The sequence below is a fragment of the Aplysia californica genome, unplaced genomic scaffold (genome assembly GCF_000002075.1).
Source record: "Aplysia californica isolate F4 #8 unplaced genomic scaffold, AplCal3.0 scaffold00009, whole genome shotgun sequence".
NCBI lineage: Eukaryota > Metazoa > Mollusca > Gastropoda > Aplysiida > Aplysiidae > Aplysia > Aplysia californica.
In genome coordinates, this window is record NW_004797279.1 from 804,144 (window position 1) to 824,965 (window position 20,822).

At 39.8% G+C, this 20,822-nt stretch overlaps 1 protein-coding gene across 1 annotated transcript in view; it reads right to left on the bottom strand.

The window, feature by feature from the left end:
• Nucleotides 1–565: 565 nt before the first annotated feature.
• The window catches only part of LOC101860377, a gene marked incomplete in the record, with an annotated part of 89,145 nt that continues 68,888 nt past the window's right edge, over nucleotides 566–20,822 (bottom strand). The window contains 18 exon segments of the mRNA XM_013082906.2: nucleotides 566–4,114; nucleotides 4,652–4,825; nucleotides 5,132–5,317; nucleotides 5,672–5,782; nucleotides 7,243–7,354; nucleotides 7,878–8,072; nucleotides 8,598–8,732; nucleotides 9,839–9,969; nucleotides 10,504–10,666; nucleotides 11,444–11,641; nucleotides 12,146–12,304; nucleotides 13,347–13,442; nucleotides 13,974–14,034; nucleotides 14,629–14,749; nucleotides 16,283–16,462; nucleotides 16,856–17,006; nucleotides 17,999–18,167; nucleotides 20,164–20,317. Coding sequence (XP_012938360.1) covers nucleotides 566–4,114; nucleotides 4,652–4,825; nucleotides 5,132–5,317; nucleotides 5,672–5,782; nucleotides 7,243–7,354; nucleotides 7,878–8,072; nucleotides 8,598–8,732; nucleotides 9,839–9,969; nucleotides 10,504–10,666; nucleotides 11,444–11,641; nucleotides 12,146–12,304; nucleotides 13,347–13,442; nucleotides 13,974–14,034; nucleotides 14,629–14,749; nucleotides 16,283–16,462; nucleotides 16,856–17,006; nucleotides 17,999–18,167; nucleotides 20,164–20,317 — 6,045 coding nt within the window.

Genomic DNA, 20,822 nt, shown 5'->3' on the forward strand with positions numbered 1-20,822 from the left:
ATTAAGCAACCATTGTTACATTACTGCCGCCATCATAGATGAATTGCCAATCTTTTTCCTCTACTTCTAAGATGAAAAGAAGAACCAGTAGTTTTGGGGTTTTTTTTTACTTAGCAGACATACAAAAGGACTCTATCCCATTTTGGAATGATCATATTTGTGTTTTCCTTTGTTTTTAATGTTTGTGTGATCTATGAAGTCATAACAAATATATCAATCAGAGTATAATCTAGCAAGCACATAGCGAACACACAAATAGTGAAACATGCACATTATGAATCATGAACATAGCAAACAGATTTTCAGGTTCCAAATTTTTTTTCATAAGCATGTAGGCCTATGTCCTTTGCATTTGAAACATATACGTATCATTCATACCTATCCGAAAAATTTCCGAGTTCCACCGATTTCGCTATGTGCATGCTAGACTGAATAATCTATTTTTAAGATGAGGCAATGAAACTATGATCATGATGGTGTAGGCCTACTGATTTTATATGTTGTAACGAAAGCAGTGGTATGAGTCATATGTGAAGTTGGCAATAAGGCAGATACAACCAAACTATCATAAATACGTTATAATGATGCTTCTTTGCGTAGAAAGCTTGCTGGTGGCTGAGGCCATGTCTACTGGACTTGTTGAATATAAGTGGGTCTGGTTGGGGGATGGAGGTTTCCTCTTGTACATCTCTGGGTACTGAATGTGTCCAGACAGGACAGAGTCGTCAATATCGTTCTCCTTGTCGTGTGAGTCTGGTTCATGAAATGTTTGCTGGTTTGACTGAACAGGAGGAGGAGGAAGAGGCTGGAAACTTTGCAGTACCTTTGACTTCTTGGTGAGAGAATTGCGTGGCGTTATCGGAGGCTTGTAAGACTGCAGTGAACCTGTTGATGAGGTTGATTGAGAAGTGAGGGAGGGGGAGGGAGAAGATCGAGGGGGAGGAAGAGGTGGTGGGGAGGATGAAGGATATTGAATAGGAGGAGGTGAGGGCCTTTGTGTCCTTTGAGGGGGAGGAGGGGGAGGAGGCGGGGTTGGCGGGGGAGGCGGATTTTGTTGGGTTTCCATTTGGCTCAGTGCCTCTGTAACATTATGTTTCATTACTGGTGTGGGCGGGGGAGGCGGGGGCAGTCGGTGAGGAAGCTTCTGTCTCTGACTTTGCTGAGGCTGGCGGGGTGAGAGAGGCTGTGGGGCATGCCGGACTGGGTGTCGGTGCTGAGGGTTGAAAGCAGAGGTGGACGGTGGAGAGGCGTCTGCTGGTACTTCCTCTGAGGATCTGAAAGACTTGACAGAAGTTGCAGGAGACGACCTCTTGGGAATCACCGCTCCAGTAGAGCTAGACAGCTCAGGATGACTGATATCAGAAGAAGTATTGCACGGAGTTTCTGGTGCTTGTGCAGGTTTGAATGAAGATAAGAAAGTCTTTGACTCGGAATGCACAGCATCAGAGTAAGTAGATCTTAATTCCTCGGGGGATGTTTTGAAAGAATGCTTTGGGCTACCACTTATGGTATTATCAGTGCTTGAAAACTGAGACTCTTCTTTTAACCCGACGATATTTGGCTGATACAAGTCGTGAGCAGAAAGAAAAATCTCTTCATCATCTTCATCTTCCGAGTCTGAAACCACCTCAGCCCTAGGTTCTGAGCCAGACTCCTTCACAGCAGGAGTTTCTCCCACTTTTGTCGGGCTTTCTTTTGCTGTTGGGGATAGAAGGATGGGTAAGATTTTGTCCATATTTGTACCCAAACCCTCGGGCTCACTTCGCTTATCTCGAATTTTGTCCATCTTTAGCTTGTTCACTTTGGCATAGAGAGCATCAATGTCTTCTTCACTGGGACGTGTCGATATCATTGGGCTTTCCTTCACCACCGGAGGAAGTTGAGGAGCACAAATATTCACAGGTGAAATCTGCATATCCTCGTAGAGATCATTATCCTCCTCTTCAGAAGCTTCTTCTTCATTCTTTTCGATGGAAGCAACATGCTTGTGATTATCCTCGATAATTTCGTAATTGTCATTAGCATCTTTATCTGATACTTGGTTCTTGGGCTTGTTCTTTACAGCAATAATGGTTGGCTTGTTCTTTTTACTAGAGCTCCTTTTCTTAAGCATAAAAAGCTCAGGATAGTCTTCAGATTCACTCTCAAGGACATTGAGCATACTCATACTTCCTTGTTTATGAAAACTCTGAAACTCTATCGCAGAATATCCATCTTCCAAAGAAACATTTCCGATGGACTCATCACTGTCTGACCCTTCATCATCAACATTTTCTTTCTCTCCTGTATCTCTTTTTACTTTACTGAAAGTGGTAGACAACACTTTAATGTTGTGATCAGAATAATCTTTCTCACCATTCACTTTCTTCATGCTAGAATTACTACCCTTGAAGTCCAAAACCCCAATATCATCGGCATCACCGACGAGAGTGTCCCTGTCATCTTCATCGTCTGCATCAACAAAATCCAACTCCACCGACTCTTTTGCCTTCTCTTTCACTGGCAGGAGTTCTACACTTGCGTTTCTTTGAAGCTTCTCCTGTGATAAGTGTCCGTTCTCTTTCTCCTTGACACTACCGGAATCTGCATTAGCCAGTCTGCTACTGGTTAGGGTGTGAGAACTTTTCTTCAAATTCCCACTGACGCTACTGCCCCAGTCCACTCGCCCCCCGTGGATAGAGTCCGAAAGTTTTCCATTGGAAAGGGTGACTTTAGCGTTTTTGTCTTCTCCCACATTCACCAGCACTTCTATGCTGTGTGAGGACGCCTTCACATCAGGGAACACATCTCGTCGTGACGCATGCATCGGCGCTGACTGAATCGAGTCCAGACTGGCAACACTTCCTGCATGGGCTTGCGCACGTGCCATCTGCATCTGATGAAACAAGAGGGCATCGCGGTCTATGTTAGCTGTGCTGATAGGTGGCTTCACAAACTCATCTTGGGATATGAGAGAATCTGGAGAAAGGGGCCGTAAGCGTATCTGATTGGGCCCATCACCGTTGTTGGAAAATCCGGACCTAGATACATCAGAGCCATGTATGTCACTTTGAACTGTTGCCTCCTGCTCAGCAGATGTATCTGCACCCCACATGTGGCGGAGGCGATAAATTTCATCCGCCTCGTTGTGTAGTCGTACGTCTATGGAGCTGACCGACTCACACGGAGACACATTGTAACCACCAGACGGGGAATGTCGCGTGTAAATGTCCTCAGAGTTCTCATTCTGAGGAGACTTTGTTGGTGGAGAAAAGTGAGAATGGGAGGAATTTGCCATCATTCGCAAAATTTCACTTTTGATAGAATCCAAAGATTGAGCAGGAGAAATAATTTCCTCTTCTTTGAGTTCCACCATCTCTTCAAAGTCATCATCATTGTGAGTTTGCATTTTCAATTGTTTTTGACGCCCATCTGAATCTTTCCTAGATTTTTTCACCCACTTTTCAATTTCAGAATCACTCTCTTTGCTCTCAGCAAAATGAGCATCATTCTTTCCGTTACTATCAAGAGCTTTTTTGAGTTCTCGATTCACTAGTTCTTGAGTTAGTCTTTGCTGCAGAAGAGCTTCCCACTCCTCTGGCTTTTCTGCTTTCTGTTTCTGTCGCATTGCAATCCAGTTTGGCTGCTCCTCACTTGAATTTGAAGCTTCTTCATCCCCACTGCTGTCTCCATCGTTCTTTCCCAGAAGCTCAAACTGCATCTCTTTGGACTTCACCTCCTCTGCCAGTCGTCTCTTCAGAGCACTGTCCCAGTTGTTCTGATTTACAGAGTGAACTTTCTTTTTGTACAGGCGTTTGTCCTCTTGAATTTGTCTCAAACTATTTTCAGTACTGTCATCTGCTGTATGTTTATGAAAGTGCTTTTTCCCAGAGATTGCGTTAGAATCTTTGTTGGTAACTGTTTCCTTTAGTGTCGTTGAAGAAGACGAACGTGTGCTGGAGGTGTCGTCCGAGACAAAGGCTGAGTTCTCGGAGGACGCAGACTCCAAGACGTGTTTGCGGCTGCTTCTGTGCTTTTTAGCATGGCCAGCCTTGTCTATGACCACATTGTCAAGCTCAGCAACTTTAGGAACTCCGTCTCGAAGCTGCAGTATGTCTCTTTTCTGACCCAGGACCTGAAACAGGAAAAGAAAAAAAGAATGAAATTATTAGTAAAAATAACAGATTTTTGAAAGTACTAAGATGTCAACATGTTAGATTTTCTTTAAAAATGAAATATTACATTGTTTCTAAAAATCTTTTTTTTTCTTTTTAATGGAGCCCTCCACAAATCATCTCGAAGATTGGTTAAATATAAGACCTCAAAGAGTTAAAAACCAAACAGAACTCAGATTGATAATAAAATCACCAGCAACTATCAGTGCTATCCTAGAGAATCGTAAGAGAACTTTGTCAAGAAGAGCTGCTTTGGCTTCTTGATCTTTCTATTCTTTTTTTCTTTTCACAACTCACTTTACTGACATTGTGCTTTTGCTAAGTAGGGCTTTTAACTTAAATTTAAACTTTTCAACTCACGGGGTTGAAAAAATATAGTAGTAGGAGTGTTCTTTAAATAACTGCATGAGTTTGACTAAAATGAAAATTTCAAAATATCAGGTACCGGCACTTACAAAATTAAACAATTTGCAATAGAGATTATCAGATAGACTCGCCTTCAACAGCTCTTTCTGCCCTTTTCTCTGCACTCTCATGAGGTCCTTGATCCTGACTCTCTCAGCTTCCGTCAACATTAGGCGAACGACAAGCACTGATATGTTTTCACGAGACCCGTAACCTTGAGCCAAATCTTGCAGACGTTTGGCAGCCACAACAGGGTCGGGACAGTCCTGAAAGTGGAAATGAAGCCACAAAAAAAATACAATTAAACTTTCTTTAATAGCCACCTGTCCAAGACAATCAGCTGTACAGAAGACTTGAAATTTACAGATCTTTTTTTCAATACTAATACATCTCAAATCTTTATATATAAATTGTAACAACTTCCCAATGATTGGGCTGATGTCAAGAAAAATGTGCACAGATTCAGGAACTGGGACTTCTTTGTCTGAAATTCAGCACCTTTGTTATCTATATAGTTCATTAACTTGTAAGAACCCCCCCGCACAGGGAAAGAGGACTGGTCATTAAGTTACCTTGACCTCCCGCACTGCTTCATCATGGGTGATGTACTGCCACAGCCCTTGGCTGGCCACGATAAAGAATGTGTCCTCAGGAGAGAGCACTGTTGAAGTGATGTATGGCTCTGGTACCACATGCGGGAAAAGATAACTGCAGCCCAGCAGTCGGGTGTTGTAAGTCACTCCAGACACACGGCCATCCTAAAAATTAGTAGGAAAAAAACATGAAAATTAGCAGGCAATCCTTTGTTTATCAAACTAAGAATGCTACGGTTTTATATCACAATTTGATGATATTGATTATATCACCACACCGTGAATACAAAACAAAGGATTTAAAAAAAAAGAATCTTTGAAGCAGTTTGCAGGTGATTGTACCAGCCAAAACTCGTCTACAAATGCAGTTAAACATATTATTTATTCATAATTTCTAGAATGTGAAATAAATATTCAAGAATGTTGTGAAGAACATATATATAAAAACGATTAGTAATTTTTTTTCAAAAACAATAATTTATCTGTATTTTCACTGAAAAGTGTGACACTATTTCTGACCTCGGTGATGATTCCCCCTGATTTGACCACTCTCCGAGTGTCCTCCTCATCTTGGGACACCACAAACGGTCTCGATAGAACTAGTGCTCGCCTCTGTCTGCACAGGACAACCTAATAGAATGCAGAACAATAAACATGGCTTGTGACATCATGTTGAAAGACAGCTGTTCAGATGTACTAAGCTCATCATTGAAAGATTATTTTTATTGTAGTTTTGTAATCTGCGGTATCGGTTGTGATTAGCAATAACAATTTTTTTTAAAATTCAAACTCTTTTAGTTTTAGTAGAGGTTATACGGCGCTCACAACTGCATAAGGTCATATGAGCGCCAAAGGGCGGATGTCAACAGAGAAGTCCTTACACAGGGAATCGGGCTTACTCTGCTCACTTCTCTAGCTTCGATAGTACAAAGTCTGTTCGACTATCAAGTCACCCCGGAAATAGCGGGTCACAAGAGAGTGACAAACATACAAAAAAGTAGAGGAAAAATGACGATAGTAAGGATTAGGAAAGAAAAAGCAGCAGTTCCCAGTTGCAGTTCAGGCACAGTGAGCATGACATTGATGAATCAGCCCATTTACAATTCTACTGTGCATAAGAACATATTAATGCTCCCCTTTGGGAATGGCATAAAGACACTTCAGTCAGTACCACCGCTCTGGGGGGTAAAAATCCAAACTCTAAAGGTTAATAACACAAGACAAGATAATGTAAGTACAATAATTTCTTTAAAAAATGAAAGTTTTTTCTCTCTCCTGAAACAGCTAAACAGCTTGCTGGCGATATATGTCTCAAAATTAAGTGTTTGTAAATTTGAAGCAATCATTTAGCACATACACAGAACACCAGAGATATGTCCTACACATATGATTACACACATATATGCACATAAACACACACATACAGTCCAGTACATATTTATAGCAGCCTCTGTTATTACAGGAACTTGGATATAACAGTGATAAATCAAATCCCTGTTTTTTATCTCTATAAGTGTAAGCAATATGAACCTGGATATAACAGGGTTCAATTTGTGCAGACTTGGATATAACAGTGATCTTGCAGCATATAAACTTACTTTCGATCTGTCAAATTAAAAAAAATTAGCCTCAACCTAGACATTTCGCCTGTTTGAATTATCGCTTGCCTAAACACAAACTTTCAAACACATACTCACCCCCGGTAGTGTTGGGGTCACTGATCAATTACATCTCAGTGTCAGCAAAACAGCCCACTAGAAAAGTATCTGCCGTAATCGAATATACATAGTAAGCTGAAGGTGCAAAGGTACTGGTAGTTTCCCTTGGTAACGGTTATAACAGGACTCGCTTAAGTTATAACAGGGAAAAACTGCCGGTCCCTTCTGTCCTGTTATTTCCGAGTTTGTATAATAAACATAGTATACACACGCACGCACGCACACATGCACACATGCACACACACACTCTTACTCATACAGTTATACACACATATGTTTTTTAAACCTACAAATTGGAAGAGATATTTTGTACAAATGATTGTCTTGGACAGATCGACATTAAAGCAGGTCCGACTGTATGTATCTACCAACCTGAGCATCTCCAACATTGGCAACTGACAGGACGTGCTGGCCTTTTTCGTCGTAGTGGATGTGTGCCATTACAGCAGCCGCTCCTAGCTTCTGGCCTTGCTGTCTGAGGTTCCTGTAAGAAAAATCACATTAAACAATGAGTTTTAACAGTTTTTGTATAATTAGTCTTCAACAGATGGCTGATAGGGGAAAAATCAGGCACATGTCGATACGTCTTCAAGATAACTATCCCATTTAGCATAAATTGTAGACAAAGACTATGGAAGAATTTATTACAATTTCAAGCTGTAAAAGTGAGTACAATGAAAGTATAAAAATATAGACAGTTACCTCAACACACGCCATTGCTCAGTAAGTCAATTTGTATGGAAAGAAAGAACAAACTATGACAATTATGACAATGTAAGGAGCATTGCATAACAAACTTAACTGACAACTTTTAGCTTAGTTCTTCAAAAGGCTAACTAGAAAGAAAGTGCATCAATAATAAATACAGACAAACCTATTCTAATAGCTGTACCAGGAATATGGTTCAACACAGTTAATGGTTAACTCAAAGGAGATGTGAATACATAGTAAATGCCTCTGATATGATTTTTGTTTTTGATGGGGGTATAAAAGAAACTCAAACTTACCTGTGTGCTGACAGCATGCAGTACTTGAGGTAAGCATCTGGAGCCTTACTCCTCACCCTCTCCTCCCGCAGGATGTTGGGGATGATGTCACTCAAGATGCCCGAGACAGTCTCGTTGCGACCTCCATCAAATATTGCAAACAGAGCCTCACCTTTGTCGTTGAACTGAGGCTTGTTGACAGCCGTGACTGACAGTCTGATGGAGAACCAGATGTGATCGTAATAAAAGCCAAATCAAAGTCTTGGACGATTGTATCATCAACATAGATCAATATCTATATATATATCTATATATATATCTATATATCTATATATCTATATATATATATATTTATATATATTTATATATATATATATTTATATTTATATATATATAATATGTAGTTGAGTTTGCCTACCCCCCCCCCCCCCCACTCCCTAACTTTTTACATTTGACCTGTTAAAAGAGGAAAGAACTGTTCCATGCAAGCTTCATTTGTTTATGAATCAAAGGAGAATCACATTTGGGGGGGGGGAGGCATGTTTTCTTCATTTAAAACATGTGAATAGCCAAACAGTATTTTCTACACTCAAGTTGTTCAAGAATGTTGCAAAATCTCTTTTATTTAAAAACATGAATTGTTTGCTTAGTGAAAAACTCTGTCATACGACATGACAGAGTCTTATTGTGAGCGATGGGAATGCTCTTTCTGTAAAAAAATAGAAAACATAAAAAACTGACTTGTTGCGAATCCCAGACGTCTGTGAGAGCCCTGTCTGCCACAACTGCCAGTCTTCCGCAACCTCCGGAGAACGGACATCCTCCAGCGACCAGTTCTGCCCTCTCATATCCATCATACACAGTCGCTTGGAATTTCTGAAGAAAAAATTTTTTTTTTTAAAAAATCAGATGAAAAATGACACACAATAGATCTAGTCTTAGCCACAACGAAGCTGTTCCAAACAATCTCCTTAAGTCCAAATGTGTCACAACGTGGTGGAATCAGGCGCTTGTCAATTTTTGGGCATATGGAATTATTGGTAGTATCTGAAAGCTTGTTCAGTTGTCTTGCATTTGGCGAAAAGAATACCCTTCTATTTTGAATAGAAGGTTGAGATATTTGTGATTGAAGGAGGTGGTTGATATGAAAGATAAAATAAGCGAGAAAATGGCCGCCAAAGTTTCGTGACTTCCAAAGCTTGAGTGTCATTGTAAACTGTAACTTTATATTTTTTGTGCCTTTAATGAATATTTTTCAGTAACATCCACACAGATATATAGTTTTTTTGAAAAGACATAAAAGGTGTTGAAGCAACAACAAAAAATTTACAAAAAATTGCCCAACGTCCAGAAAAATGCCGGTTTCTTTGATTTCACTGTTTTGACAAGCGCCTGATTTCACCACGCTGCCTCGCAAATTATAAAAATATGTCTATTTATACTCCCTCCCAAAGCTCTATCAAAGATATGCCTTTCAACATCACCAATATGCAGTTCAAATGCTTTGGTCAAGGCAGAAAATTTTCTTGCTGTTCATGATTTCTGACACGAACAACACAGCAAAAATTAGTAGTTTTTTGTCTTTTTGTCAAAAGTACCCAAATAGACTTAAGTGGAATGCTTGCGATACCGATGACAAGCTGCGTTAGGTTGAAAATTTCAAAACAGTTATGTAACAGATGATACCAAACGACACTAATGACATTAATTCAAAGTATAAAGGACATTGTTAGAATATTTGTCACCACATTATGTTGAAATGTATCCTATTCTATTGTTATTAACCCTGATAACAGAGGAATGCATGTTGAAAATAGGAACTATGAGAAATATGATCGGTACCTACAACAGAATAACGTTTACTGACAAACTCACCTCAGTAGCAATTACAAAGCAAATTAGAAAATCAATGTCGACAAACTTTCAAAGCAACAAATTGCACTCAAGTAACCACAATTACATCCGTAGCTTTTATAACTTACTTGGCAGCTTCTATGTCATGAGATTTGACCAGAATGCTTGGGTTGGCCGAGATGTCCAGCAGAGACACCTGTGATGCCATCAGATTGCTCATGTCCACATTGACCAGATGGTTGGAGCTCACTTCCAGGACCTTAAGGGATACAGAGGTCATTGTTTACAACTACAGAGGGAATTTTCACACAGAACAGAAGTTCTTTACCCTCTACTTTTATTAGTTTGACGAACAGTCCACCATGTATCGTTTAAACAATCCTCCTCTCCTCCTTCTCTTCTTTCATTTTGTTTAAAATGTAGGCGTTTTTGAGCCCCATCAACACAATTTAGATCATTTAGGAGAAGGGCCGACCTCGCCTAAGAAGGAAAAAATGTTCCACCAGAAAGACCAATATACTCTATACTATAAACATTCTCTCCACACAGTAATCGAACTCGGATCTTCAGCTCACAACAGTAATGTGCCTACCCCTCACACTACAATAATAATAATAATAATGATAATAATAATAATAATAATAATTATAATAAAAATAATAATAATAAGATGAGTAACAATTTCACTTATATTGTGCATTATCACTAACGAAGTGCTCAATGTGCCATACAGGCCTTCTCCTCCTCCAAACTGCATATAATGTTATTCTAACTCAAACAAGATAGGCCCTACCTTCAACCCTGACGAGTTTTTGAAGTTTGGCAGCTCCCGCAGTAAGTTGCAGTTAGCTCGGAGCACTTGTAGTTTGGGGTGTCTGCCCAGGGCTGAAGGGAGGTAAGTCAAGTTGTTGGAGGACACGTTCAGCTCTGTCAGCTGCTCCAGCTTCTCAATATCCCTGAAAACATCATCAAAAAGTATTGCAGAAAATGAGGATTTAAATCAGGTGATGAATAGAATGCATCCTGTAACTACCTTAAGCCTTGCTATCAGTGTACAATACAATGCAAAGATTTCTGCTCCTGCCAACACAAAGTAGAAATAAAGATAATATTTCATTACTACAGAGATGGTTTTGTTTAAATTAGGCGTATGTTATGAATCAAAGGCTTACTGTCCTAAGCAAGCCATTCAGAAACTCGGAAACCTTTTTTGTGGCCGAGGGTAGAGAGGTGCCTGTTTATTTTTTTTTATGGAACATACAGAAACTGAGTATCATTTGTATTGTTTTAATTTTATGTGAGTGATATCGCTTGACACAAGATGCACACTGTATAATTAGAGGCAAAATTAAGTTGAACCTGCTTTAAAGGCCACCTATTTGAGACAATCATCTGTATAAATGACCACTTCCAACTCCCCCCCCCCCCCTCATATAATATCATAAAGACACTGTCCATGACGTCCACCTGTCTCAGACAATCACTTTTCTCCTTGACAATTTCTCCATCTTGGACAATTTAGACTCTATTAAGCTAGTCCTTCATTGTACTGTAATTATCACATCTTCAAATCAAAAGTTAATATAAGGAGATTAGATCAGGAACCATATGGTTCATTCAGCTCACCAAATGTGCAATGTAAAATTATCAAAATCATCTAGCAAAATTCAAATTTTACAAAATGACAAAACCTCTACAAAAAATCAAGACTCAGAACATTCGTATTAACTGACATTTCTTCAATCACAGACAACTTGTTCCTGGCCATATGCAAGACCCTGAGTCTTGGGAAGCAGCAGATTTTCTGGAGGGCTCTGTTGGCCAGATGGTTGAACGACAGATAGAGCTCCTGCAGCTTGTTGTACGAGTCGTTCTTGTTCGGGGGTGGCAGGTCAGAGAGCTTGTTGCGTGTCATGTTGAGATACCTCAACCTGTTGGTGACGACAATGAAAGTGATCATGAACATTATTTCATCAATGATAATTTGACAATTTCAAAGATTGAGAACAAAATACCTTTTCCAAACTTCTCTCCCCATTTCTCTCTCTCTCTCTCTCTCTCTCTCTCTCTCTCTCTCTCTCTCTCTCTCTCACACATAATAATACACACACACACATACACACATATACACACATACACACACACACACACATACATACACACACACACACACATACACACACATACTTACACACACTCATATGCACAGACACACATGCACATATGAGACTGTATTTTCATCATCATCATCATCATCATCATCATCATCATCATCATCATCATCATCATCATCATCATCATCATCATCATCATCAAGTGCCAGATATCAGCAATCATGGTTGTCCATTCATTTCTTTGCTCAGATGCTCTCAAAAAAGCTACATTTTCCTGATCTACATATATATGCACAATTGAAAATACAAGACAAAACATACCTGTGAGCCTTTACGAACAGCTCCACTGACAGGTGACGTAAGAGGTTGTGCTGTAGATGAAGCTCTTCCAGAGTGTCTGTGTGGATTTTCTCAGGGAGAGAAGTCAGTCTGTTGTGGTTTGCCTTCACAATCTTTAGCTTGCGAGCATCTGTAAACAGCCTGAGGAAATAGCACATTGAGTGTTAGTACATCAATAATCAATTTTTATTATCTTTCTTGTGGTGAATAATGCCTATGAATTTCTATTTTTCATACACACCATGTAGCAATAGCTGTGAAGGTAACAGTTTATGAAAATTATATTTTAGAAATTTAAAAGATTAAACAAATGGAAAGGAAGAGTAGCTTTCTTGTTGATTACATGATTATTAACTCAGGGAACAATTTTAAATCTTTATAGGTTATTTCTTTTACACAATGTTGGTATAAATATTGAAGTAATAAGCTGTCTCTTTGTGTCCATGGAGATGTTTGAGTGAGATAGAAGGGGTGCCACCTGATAGGTGAGCAGCCATGTTGGTATTTTTTGTGCTTGTATTTCAATTTCTCTATCTATAGAACTATTTTCAGTAAAAATGTTGCCCAGATATTTAAACTTCTTGACCAATTTTAGTTGTTTGTAATTCACATGAATTTTCAGGAGTTATGATTATCTTAAAGCTTCCTAGGGTTCAACAGGAGAAGTGGAATCAGGACAAAGTAGGGGATAGCTGGGTCTGGGTGAAATACGGTGAGACTTTATATCACTGAGGCATTACACTAGCCCTGAAGGCTGACCCGGGTCACCCCCGAAACATAGCTGGCTAAAGGGCTCTGGTGAAACTGCGACTGGCCTAGCAAACTGATGGCAGATAAATCTTGCTATGAAATATGTTTATAGGTGAAAAATATAAATACAGTCAGACACAGATGACACGAAGACGGACATGGATAGCTCGTACAATTTACCACTCCCTGACGGATATCTCTTTAATTTTTCATAGACGTTAACCTGAATTATGGATGGGTCAAACATATTTTGTCAATCTCCAACATGCTGCAGTTATCCATGCCTTTTTGTGTGGTGCTGTAAAAATAATTTAATCTCAGTTTACAGTATAAGAAGTCTTCAGAACACAAAGACTTCATGATCAAGGAGAGATGGCTACTATGAAAAAAGTCTTTTTTCCCACTGGTATTTCAGATGTCTGGCTATCAATACCTCTCAGGCAAGGCTTTCAAGTAGTTGTGGCTCACATCCAGGTGCACCAAGAAGAAACAATCCGAGAGCCAGTTGGGAATCTCTGTCAGACGGTTACTGAAGGAGAAAAAGATGTGCAGAATTCGACAAGTACTTTAAAAAAAATTTCTCATCCATACACAATGTATCACATTGTTCTTACTATTAATGGTACACTGATTTCAACATGTAATCTATATATTATATTATATTATATTTTATATATATATATGAGCAACGAGTTAGAGACTATAGAAGATGTATACAACAAACTTATACATCAAGAAAAGAAGGAGATCAGTAGAAGTATTTCTTCTAAAAATGCCAATCCGGAAACAAAAAGGAAAAATAGCAGTAAATGTGTTTTTCAGGAAAAAGTCCTAAAATGAGAGGTGTAGATCAAACAAAAATCAGAAGGGAAGTTAATCTTAACGCACTTAACATGTTTTACGCTGATCATTTAACACAACTGCTGTGGTAGCCCACACAAAACATTAGAGGTTAAAGAAAAATTTTTTTAAAAACATTCTTGAGCCAGAGACATGAAAACAGAAGACAAGGGTGTTATTATCATATCAGTAGACCAATAAAGTGTCTGAAGTAACGTACTGTGAAACATCCATGCTCACAAGCCATTCTGGTTTGGGACTGATCGACACCGTTTGGAGACCTGAGGGTAATAACCAAAACTTGTTGACATTTCATTGACAGAGGAAAAGTATTTACTAGATCTATAATCATGCTTAATATGCTTAAGCCAAAACACGTTTTATGCTAAATGAGAAAAAATGTTTATCAGAAGGTAATATAGTAGAGAGCAGGTCCTATTAATATTGTAGCTTGCGCATATTAATCCAGTCATCATGTTCTTATCTCAAAGCTATTTTTAAGGGCAAATCTTATAATTGAGAGAAGATGGTTTTTCTCTTCCATAGCAAGACGGAAATGTATTAAGAAAGACTTGTCAAACTGTCAAAGACAGCCATCCAACGTCGAGGAGAAAATTGGCCATTTTATACAGGTGGGTGTTTTACACAGTGTCATTATAATGTAATAAAGAGCGAGAAGGGAAATGGGGAGTGGATATTCGTACAGACGACTGTCTTATATATGTGGTCATTACAGAAGTTTCAATTGTACTAAGCTCAAAACTATCTCCAAGGCTAAGGGCAAACCCTTTAAATTGAGAGAAGAGCATTTTTCTCTTTCACTGAAAGAAGAAAATGTATCTAGAAAGACATGGTGAGTATAGTTAAAAACTTACAGTTGTGAGCTGCAAAAACATTTTTCAAGGAAGCACCGTTCAGCTGCATGGATCTCATCACATTGCGTTCACAGTTCAAGTACTCCATACATCGGATAGCCCTTATGTCGAGGTCTTTCACCTGAAGTAAAGTTAGCAAAAAGGTATAAAGTTCTTTTCTTAAGGAGTATTTATGACCAAAGTGTTTAATGGACAAGTCTTGTCTCATCTTAGTTTCCCTTTGTGTGATCGAAGCAGTAACAGGCATTTACCCCCTTACAGTGATACAAATTTTTTTTTCAGTTATGTGAATGGATCTCCAATCCTGGGAAAGTACATCAACATACTTTGTAGAGAATGGCAGGAATAGTGTATCTACTAGGCTTGTAGATTGTGTTAAAGTTTTCTTTATTGTATCAAATTTGTGAAAAAGGTGGCCCTTTTATAAAATAATATTTTTTCAAAAATCACTAAGAAATTTGTAAAAACTTAAGAAAGAAAGATGGTGACAGAAAATGGCACAGGAAGAAAAACAAAAGGAGGAGATATGGAGGGAGAGACAGAAGGGGTGGGGAGTTAGATAAGGGGTTTGGGGGTGGGTGCAGAGAGAGAGAGAGAGAGAGAGAGAGAGAGAGAGAGAGAGAGAGAGAGAGAGAGAGAGAGAGAGAGAGAGAGAGAGAGAGAGAAAGAGGAAGAACAGAGATAATTTTCAGAACAGGCTGCAATGTTGTATGTCTACCAAACTGATACATTGCAATCCTGTTATAACGAGAGGGAGGGGACTGGTGTGAAATGTGCGTTATACCAGGATTCTTGTTAAAAGGGATCCTATCCAGTAATAGGTTCAAGGGAAATAATAAAGTAGGCCCAATCTACGAGTTTGGTATTCTGTTTATTTGTTTTTGTGATCTCCCCTGATGGTGATTTTATTCAACATGACCTCTAGGTTTTACTTGATCAAAAATCGAATCAGGTTTCTTTCTCGAGCGCTAGCTATGCTGACAGCTCGGCGTAGACGATCAGAAAGAAAGGGCTCTAGGCTAACTGGCCCTCTGTTTTGTTCCCCACCCCACCACACCCTGTGGTACGATGCATATGCTTGCGCACGTCACACATTCGCTCCATCCATCACAGCATCAATGTGACCTCTCCATTCCTGCATCGGAGAAGTGAGAGTACTGAGAGGCATGGTAGGCCTAGATAATCTAGACTAGGCTGGCCTATCACACAAAGCGTTCTGCTTGTCTGCACATATCACACCCTCCCCACTCAGTCACTGCGGCCTTCATTGTTGGCACACGTGGGCTCTCCCATTTTTTGTTTCGCTCAGGAGTTGTATTAAGGTCCTTAGTTTTGCTAAATAACCAACAAGTTTCTCAACTGGTGAGGTTTTATGTACTGGCCTATGCGCTGTGCACAGCAACAGCAATATTCCGCTATAACCGATGCGCATGTTTGTCTGATTGCGCTATGGCAGTATTTTATTTACGAAGAAAAAGAAGGGAAAAAAACGGGGTTTTAGAATAGTGTCTTTGTAACAGACTTCTTGTTATTTCGAAACTCGTTGTAAGTAGACTCCACTGTATTGCGATAAAAAGAATGCTGAGGGTCCAAGCCAGTAATAGTGACTTAAAGTTTTTCTTGAACTCCACAAAGCATTCAGTTACTGCTGTACCTGATTCTGCCTGATGTCCACGTGGGTGACATGTTCTAGACTCTGGAACTTGGCTGTCTCTGTTGGCAGCAGCTTGAGTCTGTTTAGCCTCAGGTCAATTTTCTTTATGTGTCTCATGTACATTAATTGGTCAGCCGGGAGACGGGAGATCTGGTTCCCCGCCATGATGATGCTGTCAAGCTGTTGAAAAAGAATTGAAGTTGATTTGTTTGAAAAAACATGATTTTTTTCCAAGTGAGATACAGGTATAACCAAGGGCTATTTGTATCACAACATGGAGGAATCAGAAGCTCATCAATTTTAGGGTAATAAGGGGTTATGGAATGATCTTAAAGCTTGTTCACTTGTCTTTGATGAAAAAAATACCCATCTATCTTGATGGAAATCGAGAAATCTGCAGTTGAAGGTGGGGGTTGGCTGGTTAAAAGGAAAAATAATAATATCCATTCCTCTTCAAATACAAATCATGCTATAGCCTTGAAAAAATAACACAAATGACAGGAGAATACACTAAGTGGGAGTCATGAACATCGATTTGATATTTATTGTTAATATTGTGGTTTTGTTTCTCACCGAGAAGAAGGAATGCTGTGACTGTAGCAGGACTGGTGGGATATGTGTGAACTGGTTGAAGGCTAGAACTATCACAGCCAACCTGCGCATTTGACAAATTTCCTCTGGCAGAGAGCTGAGCATATTGTTGTGGAGGTGGAGAACCTGTAAACTGATCAAGATACACACACAAAACAACATTAAAAATAATGGAACAACAGAGATGAAGGGGACATAAGACTTAATGATATCTAGGGAATGACAGACAGGGCACACAACATGAAGGTCTCTTTGAGAAGGCGTAGGTGAGGCTGGTGTTTAGACTCGCCTTTACATCGAAGGAAAGCACAATATCGCCAGTGTCACTCCACATTTATAATATCAAGTAATGTTAGCATTTTCAGCATTAAAAATAGGCTTTAGGATTCAAGCTAAACACATTAATTACGTGAACCAAATTTTTTATAAAGCAATGAATATTTGGTACATGAGGATACTGGTATGGGCAAGCAGATATTTCTCATTTATGAGGAAAACATGAGAAAACAATAATACTGCTTCCATCCAGTAGACCAGCAAACTTTTATGTATCACTATAATATGTCCTTGTGAGTCACCTTGGAAACCAGTTTTCAAAGTAACTCATTATTCATTTTTGTTGCTCTTGTTGTCGTTGTTGTTATTGTCATTATTGTTGTTGTTGTTGTTGTTGTTGTTGTTGTTATCAATCCAGAAACGGCTAGACTCTCGCACTTATGTCCAATGATTTGTAAGATATGTGCAGGTTTCCTGCAGATGCGGTAATGTTCCACAGCTTGTGCTGCCAATAGTCAATGTTAGGTCTCGGAGGGAGAGGTGCAGCTATGATGTCATTTACGGCTGTGCAGTGGAACAGGATTTATTACTCCATGTACCCAGTGCACGCTAGGGGATTGGCAAACCGATAGTCAACCGATTGCCTGATTTGCGACCTGAAAACAAATGTGTTTGCTTTTGAGGCTGAGAGCCGGACGATCGGTTTGTGCAATGATGGCCTCTTTGCGCCATCGATCTGGATAGCCTCCCTTACCAAACCGAACCGAACAGAACTGAACCAAACTGATAGTGACAATGGGCACTAGTTATTACAGGTAGGTATGTAGCGACTTCTTTTGACCAACTTACTTGACCAACTCAACAATCTGGGGAGGGATTTCCTCCAGTTTATTGCTAGCCAGATTGAGCTCCATGAGAGACCGGATGCTGCTCAAAGACAGTGGGAACGTGCTCAGTTGGTTGTTGGCCAGGTTGAGGCTGCGTAGCATGGTGAACCGGGGGAGGTCGTCCAACCAGCCTGAACATATGAACAAAGAACATTTCAGCTCAGTGTTTAAACGAATAAGGATAGGGCTAAATTGGTAGGTTCTCTCAATCTTTTCTCTTAATCTTTCACTCTTGCATCCTAACGTTCTCTCTCTCTCTCTCTCTCTCTCTCTCTCTCTCTCTCTCTCTCTCTCTCTCTCTCTCTCTCTCTCCCTCTCTCTGTCTCTCTATCTTTCTATCTCTTTCCTTTCCTTTTTCCCATCTCATCCGCCTTTCACTCCTTTTCTCCCCCCCCCCCCCCCCACACCCCCATCTCCTTTTCTTTTTCTCACCTCCACCCTCTGTCTGTCTGCCTGTCGGTCGGTCGGTCGGCCTGTCTGTCTGTCTGTCTGTCTGTCTGTCTGTCTGTCTGTCAGTCAGTCTGTCTGTCTGTCTGTCTGTCAGTCTGTCTGTCTGTCTGTCTGTCTGTCTGTCTGTCTGTCTGTCTGTCTGTCTGTCTGTCTGTCTGTCAGTCTGTCTGTCTGTCTGTCTGTCTGTCTGTCCGTCCACCTGTCTGTCTGTCTGTCTGTCTGTCTGTCTGTTTATATCTCTTTATCATCCCTTTCCTTTATCCCCTCTCTCTCCTCTTTATCTCTCAACCTCTCCACTTGTCTTTTCCTCATTCTCTCTTTCTCTCTTTTTTCACCTCTCCTCCTCCCCTTTCCCCCTTTCACTCCCCCCCTCTCTCTCCTCACTCCCCTCTACCTCTAACATCCACACAACATACTAAAGCACATATTATTGTTAGATACTCTGAAGGGTCTCCAAAACCACCAATACCAACAAATCAACCACTAGAGGGCGATATCTCCCAGATTGACAAGCAGTGGTTTCGACAGTACTATGAGCACCCTCCGTACACTGAAGCAACTCCCCAGGATATCATTGTTTAGGAATTACTCTATCTAAAGACACCCACAATCCAATTCTCTGCCAATAGTTGTCTACCCTCATTTATTATCTCGACAAAAACCTCCCAAATCCTGTGTTTATTGAAATGGCCACTCTAAACCTACATCCAATAATGCAGACCCATGCCATGGCTCCGTAGCTCTTATCTTTATAGAGCACAAACCAATCAAGATTTCGTGAACTCAGAACGAAAGGGGTTTATCTCTGAAAGATTTATATGGGAGATAGGACCCTGTTGTTTTAAAGTAACTATTTATGTACAGTCCCTGGTCTCATAATACCTTAGGAAGAAGTTAGGAATTCCTATTCTGAACGCAATTGGTTAGAATGAAATAAAAAATCCTAGAAATCCATTCGTGACTGATACTACTACATGTACTTCACAAAGTTTGCCTACAGCTTGTTCACAACTTGGTATAACATACTCGTATATTGACAATAATATTCTCAGAGAGGGGGCAGTGAGAACTTATGTAATTCAAAAGACCAAGATTAGTGTCAGACTATGGTAGAGGAATACAAGGTTGATTGACGGATAAGATAATCTCCTCCCCTCCAACCCCCCCTCCCCTTTCTCCAAGACTCCCCAAAGTTAGACTATTCACATAATATAACATAACAACTGTTCCCCAGAACAATAATTGTTACAAGATATAACATAGCAACAACGTACGTTCAATCATGGTGGAGAAAAACAAAGGCTGCTGGACAGATAAGATAATCTCCTCTCCTCACTCCTTCCATCTTCTTTTCCCTCAAAACTTCCCTAAGTTAACAGTTACATATTAAAATAGTAATAATATTATATCATAGTAACAGTTCTTCAGAATCCCAGTTGTTATAGCTCTTCCAACACAAACACGTCATAGTTTTGTTTTAAAGAATAATTTTTTATTCCAATTACAATGACCCTTTAGATTTGAACACATTTCTTTAGGCTATAAATGACAATACTGATTTGTCTATTCAACTTCAAGCAATATACAAGCTCCAAGTATAAATTAATTGTAGCTGTTCTTCAAAATCCCAGTTTTTAAAAGCTTTAACATCGTAATAATATCTGTTCAATCAATCACCTATGGTATAGATGTCTTCCTCAATGGGCCGTTCTCGCAGCGCGTTGTGTCTCAGGATGAGAATTTGCAGTTCCGTGTTGATGAAGACTGTTTCTGGCAGGAACTCCAGGTTGCAGTTGGACAAGTCGGCTTTGCTGGGCAGTTTAGCCGTGGCCTGAGGGAGCGGGAGGAGGGACGGGCAAGGGGAAAAGGGAAGGAGAAAAAAAAAAGAAAAAAAGAAAATTTAATTGCCAAGTGTCGAAAACTAAAAGAACAAAAATATGCAACAAGAGTTATATAACCGTGGAAAATCATTTAAAAAGGCGAATCATAAATGTTTGATATATTATTGTATTTTTTTGGTGTTTTTTTAATTGAAGACGTCCTATATTCAACAGACACAATTAAGAAATTAGTAGGCCTATTTAGGAAGCAGGCAGTTTCGACACTACCAGACAGGGCCAACTCAGACTGAGAGAGATGTAACGTCTCAGAAGATATAATTTGACGAAGTATTGGATTGGAAAACCTCTCCACACGGGAATCACATTCATGTTTTCTACATGCGACGGCAAAGTGCCTCACTGTAACCCTTCCTCTCCCACCTCCTCTGTCTCACTTTAACTTTTCTTCTTCTTCTTCTTCTTCTTCTTCTTCTTCTTCTTCTTCTTCTTCTTCTT